Source organism: Seriola dumerili, unplaced genomic scaffold (assembly GCF_002260705.1).
Source record: "Seriola dumerili isolate Sdu_G_001 unplaced genomic scaffold, Sdu_1.0 BDQW01000017.1, whole genome shotgun sequence".
NCBI lineage: Eukaryota > Metazoa > Chordata > Actinopteri > Carangiformes > Carangidae > Seriola > Seriola dumerili.
The window spans coordinates 5,854,412-5,863,014 of record NW_019174272.1 but is presented as its reverse complement, the minus strand read 5'-3'; the positions used below and the strand labels follow the sequence as shown (position 1 = coordinate 5,863,014).

General features: G+C 42.6%; 2 protein-coding genes across 2 annotated transcripts; one reads left to right on the top strand and one right to left on the bottom strand.

The window, feature by feature from the left end:
* Positions 1-1,127: 1,127 nt before the first annotated feature.
* lsm1 (LSM1 homolog, mRNA degradation associated) lies at positions 1,128-3,597 on the bottom strand. Its single transcript, XM_022756606.1, has 4 exons — positions 3,419-3,597; positions 3,203-3,271; positions 2,893-3,008; positions 1,128-1,673 (listed from the first exon to the last, which is right to left on the bottom strand). The coding sequence occupies exons 1-4, from the start codon at positions 3,462-3,464 to the stop codon at positions 1,503-1,505; spliced, it is 402 nt and encodes a 133-aa protein (XP_022612327.1). The 5' UTR covers positions 3,465-3,597; the 3' UTR covers positions 1,128-1,502.
* Positions 3,598-4,064: 467 nt separating this feature from the next.
* bag4 (BCL2 associated athanogene 4) lies at positions 4,065-8,325 on the top strand. Its single transcript, XM_022759278.1, has 5 exons — positions 4,065-4,338; positions 4,925-5,044; positions 5,255-5,485; positions 5,705-5,974; positions 6,318-8,325. Exons 1-5 carry the CDS (start codon positions 4,249-4,251, stop codon positions 6,786-6,788), a joined length of 1,182 nt encoding a protein of 393 aa, XP_022614999.1. The 5' UTR covers positions 4,065-4,248; the 3' UTR covers positions 6,789-8,325.
* Positions 8,326-8,603: the final 278 nt, after the last annotated feature.

Genomic DNA, 8,603 nt, shown 5'->3' with positions numbered 1-8,603 from the left:
TAATTTGTTGATTTCTTAGTTGTTTGTGAGTTGATGGTTTGTGGGTTCCATCATTTCCAGGTCTTATGGAAGCAGCACTGCATGAGGCTTTATGAAAGACAGTCTTAAATGATTTTAAATCTTAACATCGTCTCAAAAAGCACATGGTGACTGAGCTTCACTTGTATTAAGAATGAAAGCCGAGCCCAATAAGACCGCATCTTTATAGGTAAAGTCAAAGGTACAACTTGATCAGCCAGACCTACAACCCCTGACCCCAGTCAAGCTCTGGTCTCCTTAAGGCAAGCGTTTTATTTTGAAGTCTAACCGGAAATCATTCTTTTATAACTGTACATCACATGACATCTCTCTTAAAACGTTTTTTCCCATCTACAGGCTGCTGTACAGTGTTCACAGTGAAAAGGAAAAAAAAAAATCAACATACATTGAATCTCGGCGGAAGGCTACTTCACGTGGAGATCACAGCACCCAGAAAACCGCCGCCCTGCCTCCTGTTGCACCCGGTGTGTGTGTGTGTGTGTGTGTGTGTGTGTGTGTGTGTGTGTGTGTGTGTGTGTGTGTGTGTGTGTGTGTGTGTGTGTGTGTGTAGAGGGGGGGGGGGGTGGCGGAGGAGAGGGGGGCGAAACGCGCGCGGGAGGCGGCGCGCCACTGAGTCCCGGTCACAGGGCGCTTGCACGGCGCCTGTTTTATATTAACTCACTGTATCCGGACAAACGATTAACAAGCTTCTTATTGACTGATGAAAGCAGATAGGATCGATTTTTCCGGCCGTGCTCTTTATCTCTATAAACTGGACATGAGGTTGTCTGATGCACTGATATGGCGCCTGCCTTAACAGAATTACCCAAATGAATTATGCCCATTCCTAATGCACGGCAAACAAATGCACGATCAGTCTCACGTTTGATGCAACGTTGCAGAGTGCCAGGTGGTCTGCATGCATTGACTGTGGCGCCATCACACAGGACCAGGAGGTCACTGGCTGCTATGAGCCCAGATCTACCTAAATATCTCAGCCTTGAATGCCTCAACAGTAAAGCATTAAATACAGTGTGAGTGAAACTGAAATGGCAACATGGTCAGATAATGTGAGGACACACTTTTGTTTTTCCCAAGCAGGCATTCCATAAAGAAAAAAAAAAAATCAACTCTTTAATAGAGCACAGACAGTTTTTGTGTCCAAACAATAAGACTACCCATATCATGAATAGAAAGTGCTGCTGTAAAATAATTGCTTAATTGCCAACATAGTGATCTTAAGACAAACATATGAATTTATCATTTTGCTGACATGATCTGCAAAAGTGAGAGCAGTCATCACATTTTCTCTCCTAATTCAAATTAAATTCACACAGTACACTACAGTAAACAGGCCCATTGTGATGCAGCCATGTACCCATAAAAAACACACAGCCATGCTCTCTCAAATTCAAATTCACCAGAAAACTTAAATCAGTCCCGTACAAACTGAGGAGGAGGCTCATGGAAAAATGAAGGCCGTGTTAGTATTCGTCTAAGTTATCGGCTTTGGGGACGGAGAGGCCTCGGTCCTTCAGGACCTGCATTTTGACTTTCTCCGTCTCCTGTTTGGCTTGCTGCTGCAACCGCTGCTCCTCCAGGATCTCTTCAATGGAAACTTGCTGCAGGACCGTGTCACTGGGCTTATCCACATCCTGGAGAGACAGAGACCATATTATCTGATATTACCATATCTGCTAAAGGCTTCTAACAAACTATTATGTACGTTAAACCACAGGTCAAATACACTTGAACGAGTCATACGAGCCGTTTTGTGCTTTTCTGGTTGATCAGCTGTGTTTAGTCTTCACTGTTTATCACACAGTAATGGCACTTTCGCTTCAGGTTTAGCATCAAGACCTTCTACCATACAGTATCAAAGTAGTTTCCTGTTGAGACGGACTCGCCACTGTTGGGCAGATCATCCAAACTCACTAGATATATCTGAAAAGGCACTAGCCCTGCTCAACCACAAACCTAACCTGCATTGAATCACTGCCAACATCTCCATTTTTGGCAGCAACTAAAATAGAAATTAATTAATGAGTGATGAATGAATAATGAAGTGAAACTGAAATTACAAATCAGCCTAATTATCAGACTACCACAAACCTCTTGAACCACGAAAGATGTTAACATCATCGTCTGAAGCACCGAGCTCGACAACAGTGTACTGGCGCCTTGTATCTGTGTTACATCATCACGTTCTCTGATGCCCATAACTTCTAGGCTCATTCTTCATTGATTACATGAACTGACTGCATGATGCATATTTATAGTAGTGAGATATAGAGTCTGGGTTCATGAGTCATGTTTGTGCTGTGTGCAGGCCTCAGCAGTCCTATAATATCCCTGTAATGTGCCTGTAAGGCATCTTTGCAACTATTCACACACACTACAGATGCATGATGATGACAAAAACTAAATGTTATGGACGTTAACTCTTCTCTATTGTTGTGCGTAAGAGCCTGTTTAAGTGGATGAGCAGGAGTAGATACATTTATCTGTAGGTTTCAGACATCTTTAACTGTGTTTTTATTTTCTATGCTTACCATTTTATAGCACATCAAGATGGGAGATGGATTCACACGTTTTCAACGTTTGTAGTTCATGAGCTTTCCTCCAGGACTCTAGCCATAAAATGCTGCCAGAGGAGGCTGCATACAAAACAAGCCATGAACTGGCCACATGTTCATGTGAACCTCTACCCCACAACTCATTACTGTTAACTTAATCGTTTTGCCAGAGGGCAAATTATATTATTATTATTATTAACTGTGGCCTAATAGTACTTGACAGCTGGTCTTGTTTAAACCCATTTTGTGTTATTACAACTCATACACTCACAAATAAAACGAGGATATTCCCACTTACTATCTCCCCCAGCAGGACCACATTCTCTCCTCTCACTATGAATATTCCTCTGGGGATGTCACCAAATTTCTTCCCCACGTGGATCCGCTCAACTGTCTGATGGAAAACTAAATTAGCTGAGGGGGACAAGAGAAACACGTTAGAGAGATACAGAGCAATTTAAGATAGAATAGCACCTTCAGACAAAAACAAATGCACGAGAATTGTGGGAATGGTGCGAATCATTTACACATGAGCTGTACATGTTTTGATTGGTCTTCTGCACTTCTCATGCGGAGAAACAAGTGAGAGACAATTAAATGAGTTGTACCAAACTGATCAATGCTTCTGAGGTATCCGATCAGTGTCCTGCCATCTCGGAGCAGCACCAGGTGCTTCTCTGCGGGACACAACCAACACAGACGGGTTCAGTGACAGTATTAGACGGTTACAGTTGATCCAGTTTGTGTCAGTCACGATGCCACATCTTGAAACGATCTTTTTTTACACTAAACCACCTCTCCCTCCACCCTCCTCTCCAACTTACTGTCGATGTCGTCAATGAGGCTTGCCGTCCCTGGTACGTAGTTCATCTTGGGCAACTGTTTATCTGCTTCGTGTTTCTTTATGTAACGTTAAGCCATGAATGTTTCAAAATATGTTTCTTTCAAGAAGAGCACAGGAAGCGTCTTTATACACGCCTGGGATAAACTTCCTGTAGACGTTTAACCCTTTGGGCGCCAGACTGCAGTTAAGTTTCTGTTCGTAAACTTTGTAGGGCGGGTGCTTTAATTATACACCTTTAAATAAATATGGCACCAAAGACGGATAGTTTTTGAATATTAAGATAGTGGTTATTATCGAAAAAATATAATATTTTTATGACGTTTTGCTATTGGCTAATAGCGTCTACTGACGCACACGCGACACTAAAGATCGTATATGTGTTAGAGACAGTGCCAGATTCGAAACAACGCAGCAATTTCTTTGTGTTTCCATACATTATCCTTTTTTTTTTATTTCATCGAAACACACCCATACATTAGACCCTCCATACAATTACACAATTTTGTTTTTTTGTCAATTCAGTGCGAACAAAACTGATAGCAGAACCTGGCGCCTCAGAGAAAAAAGCAGCAGAGTGAGAGATCTGTAGTTTGAATTGTGCCCCTCATTAAAGACACAGGACCGGATTGCCCGAGCTCGGCGTCATTCAATCATTTCCTGATTTCAGTCAGGCGATCTGTACTTCTGTAGAAAAACACCAACGTCGACGTTAACAGTTTGGGCCATTAGTGACATTAAGCTTGTTAAAGGTTTGTGTTTTTATTTGCTATGGCAGATGACAGGACGGCTGCCGGGGAACGCGCGTAGCTGATGCATCATCATCAAATGCAGTCAGATCTGAAGTCTGGCTGGCCCTCGACTTGTAACTCGGGAAATAACGGGAACTGGAATAACACTATGGTAAGTAAGCGGATACATCTTAGACAAATCCCCAGGGCTTGTTCGCTGTCATTGGGTTTGCTTATTTTTTTAAACAAACGACCTGAGTTTCCACAGAATCACATTATTAAACAGCTAGCTTGCGTAGAGCTCTGTCCATGCTAGCTGAACGGCTAACGGAGCTAGCTGGCATTATGTAATAGTTACCGCTGCCCTGCTAGTTCAGCTGTTGCCCGAGTTTGTCACGTTTATCTTGACGTGACGACACCGCTAATGGTACGACAATTATTACAGTGGTGTCCAAACACACAAGACATGTTTTTGCGAGCGAGTACCCTTCTTTAGATATTCAGCATGGCCTCCTCTCGGTCAGTTTTTGTCTGCTTTGGACAAAACTGGTTTAGCAAGTAATGAGTGAGTCAATGCAACTGTTTACAGAGTTATTGTATTTTATGGCATGGGCTGTTAAAAGCATATGATTTCCTGATTGTTACCTTTTACCCATCGCAGCTCAGGTTATAAATACTGGGACTTAAGCAGAAAGATATCTGCTTTAAATAAGTCGCCTCTTTAAATAACTCTCCTTTGTGCTATTCTGTGTTCACAGGACGCTCCTCAGTATCCAGGCTACCCTTCACACTACTGGTATCCTCAGTCTCATTCCACAGGACACTATGCAAACACCTATCCCTCGGGATCAGATGTTCAGCCACAATACAATCCACAGGTACAGCTCATGATGCAACGTAACCCTGGCCCTTTAAATCCGATGGTGTAGGAGTAAATCTACTCACTACCTTAAGTCTCTTAAGTGCTTTCACCTTTACCTTACACTTTACTATAGTCTGCTGCTGTGTTACATCACTGACGTATACATTTACACAGAGACAGTGTTATCTCCCATCATTTATTCCCCATCCTTGTGCTTTTCATGTAGGTAATGCCTGGAGGTTATCCAAATGGCCATGGTGTCTACAGCCCAGCGCAGAGTCAGTATTCCACAAGTGGTTTCCACCCATCCAACCCTTTCTACTGTGCTGACCCCCAGAGACCAGGTCCAGGTCCTTATCCTAACCAGGGCTGTCCAGCGGAGCAGAGCAGTGGGCCGTCTGGTCAGCCACACTCTCAGCACCAACATCATCACTATCCGGGTCCACACTGTCAAGGGGTGAGTTCATTTAAACACACACCATAGTCAAATGTAGGAAATAGTAGCTACCAAATGTAACATTAAATTAAATTATCTCTGACTGTGTATACTATACAGAGTGATATTTGTAGTATAATTTTCTTTGTCTTTTTCTCTGAACCAAAGTTACGTTCACACCCAAAGGAAACTGAATATTTTTGGAAATACTACATATACCTGTCCTACCTCTGCTCTCAGGCTCCTGGATATCCTGCTGGACCGTACCCTCACTATAGTGAAGGTGGTCATGCGATGCCTCCAAACCCCCCATACCCCACTGGCCAGTCTCTCCATCCCAGTCCTCAGGCTGAAGCGTGGGCACACTCTGGGGCGTATGCAGCCTCACAGCAGCAATGGCAGCCGGGCCAGCAGCCTCCACAAAACCACTACGGAAATCCTGTCCGTCCGCCGCATCCTCCAGCGTGGCCAGGGACCGGAACTGGAGCTCCGCCACCATACCAACCCAAGGTAAGAATCTGAAGCTTTTTCGGAGTGGTTTTGTTAATTATGTGAGGTAAATGAAAGGAGAGGCTAGTATAAAACATAATTAAACATGCAGTGTATTACAACCTCAAGAGATGAATTGAGAAAGTGGTGTTGATAAGTTGAGAAAAGGTACAACCACACATTATTCTTGTGTTGATCTGAATTTGATCAGCTATAAATATCAGGACACACGTCTAGTTTCACCACAGTATAGGCAGTGATTATTTTACTAAATCAATACAATTTACAAATGCTGTGCTTAAATGTTATAGAGATTGAGGATTAACAAGTATCTTAAAAAATCTTTTGTTTTGTATCGCTTTAGGACCAACAGCACCAACGTGCGCCACAAGTGGGACCTAAACCCAGACCGACCCCATCCCCGAATCCCCCCAACGGAAAGCCTGCAGAAATAAGTTCACCTCCCCAAATGTACAACAAAACCGGGAGAGGTGAGCCTAATCCTTCACAAGGTGAGCCCCCACCCTCTGCCCCGGCCCAAGCTCCAGCTCCAGCTCCAGGTCAGGCTGGACTTCAGCCCCTGAGCGATAACCCCGGCCTTGCTAAGGTCCAGCAGGTCATGGCCAGAGTGCTGCTGCTTCAGGAAGATGTTGATGAGTTTGTTGGCAAAAAGACAGACAAGAGTTACCGGTGTCTGGAGGAACTGCTGACCAAAGAGCTGCTGGAGCTGGACTCTGTGGAGACTCAGGGACAGGAGAATGTCCGGCAAGCCCGAAAGGAGGCTGTACAGAGGATCCAGGCCATTCTGGACCGGCTGGAGAAGAAAGCTTTCTGAACTGGACTTATTCATCAGTTTGTGGGTCACTAAGTCTTGCTGTTTTTCTTCTTCCAGATCTTCCATGAACACGGTGAAGGTCTAGTCTTGTTCTTTGGAGCTGTGTTATCTTTAGGTTTTTTTTCCCCCCACCACCATGATATAAAATGCCTGAAGTAAATGGCATGGACCCAAGAACAAGAGCAATTACTGGTACATGGAATCAACCTTTCAAAGCCTAATTATGCTGGTATGAGTGACATGTGGGTAGTAGAAGTGCAAGACTGATGGTTGTACACATCTCAAGACTTTCAGCCTCAGTTAGCGGCTGTGCTGTCAACACAACCTGACACTCTTGCTCAGCTCATTTTTTATGTCATGCCTTTGCCAGCATTATGCCGGGCAGAGTCACTGGAAGATGGATTTATTTAGTGCCACATTGCAACTGTTAGTTGTCTGTAACCTGTGATACAGATTCAGATTATCGTCATGCTGTCCCTCAGGATCGTGGGTCGCTTTTAGTCTGACCCTACATTAAAACAACACGTGCACTTCCTTAGCTGACTAATTATTACATGTCACAGACCATTTGCATGTTCACGATATTGTCCTCACACCTGACAGGGTCCATCCACTTATTTGCCCATACTTATTTCTTCATGTCTCTGCAGGAATAGGTGCAATGCTTTCCTTTTCAATTGTGCTCCCAGCCCTGCATGCACTGTAATATCAGATAAGCACTCAGTACAGTCATGACATCTCCGAGCTCATAATTGGACCTAGATTGTAGCAGATTAGTGAAAACCCCCTGAAGATTACTGTCCCCATTACTCCATCTTTTTGGATGAAACTGCTTCCTAAGTGCGGACCTAGAATCAGACCTACATATGAATGCCATGTATTTCAATCTAGGAACTACTGTTATTGCAGATACATAAGGAAATGGTTATGAATTACTTGAAAAGCTGTTGAATTGTGTTCCTCTTCTCCCTTTTTGAACACTTAGAACATACATAGGAACTAGGCAAGAGAATTGTGTTTGTTTTCAGAAGTCAGAAATCAGTTGCTGTAAAGGAAAGGATGTACTTTTTTCGTAATGTTTTTTGTGCTTAAGGACAATGTTGATCACAGCAATTTGATCATATGTTTAGTTTGATAATTGTTTCTGTTTACTCTAGTACTGATATCCTTGTTATATCAAACCCAGATTTGCACCACAGTCCATATTCTTGTGTAGAGCAGGTCTTTTTTTTCCCCAGCCATTCTTGATGTGTTGATTTAGAAAAAAAAGAGTGCCATATTTCAGGGGATGGTTTTATATAATTAGAAAAATAAAATAAAATAAGATGACAAGCTTTGCATGGAGAAAAAAAATCACCTGTCATACGTGTTCATTTTTGTGCTGTTAATTTTCTGTTTCGATGGAGCACAACTGTACAGTTTCAGATGTAATGCATGTTTCCAACACAAGATGGGAATCTTTGCCTGATGAATATTGAAGTTATGACAAGTGAGGAAAAAAAACAGATAAATAATTAAATGTCAGTATATTTTTTAACCTGTGATCAAATGAATATTTTTTGCTCTCACTTTGTTAAATTGTACAAATATAGAGTTAACAAAGTAAATTTCTCTAATTGTGAAACATTCAGCTCTTTATGGATAGTGGCACCAGATAAACAAGATAACCAAGCATGTGTCATTTTTAAGTAGAAGTAGAAACACCTTCTGTTGCAAAATCCAAGAATAAGAAATTGCTTCTTTTTTTTCTTTTTGTCAAGTGGAAACTGTTGCTGGGGTCTTCTCTCCCCACATTTGCCACCCAGCATACAGATC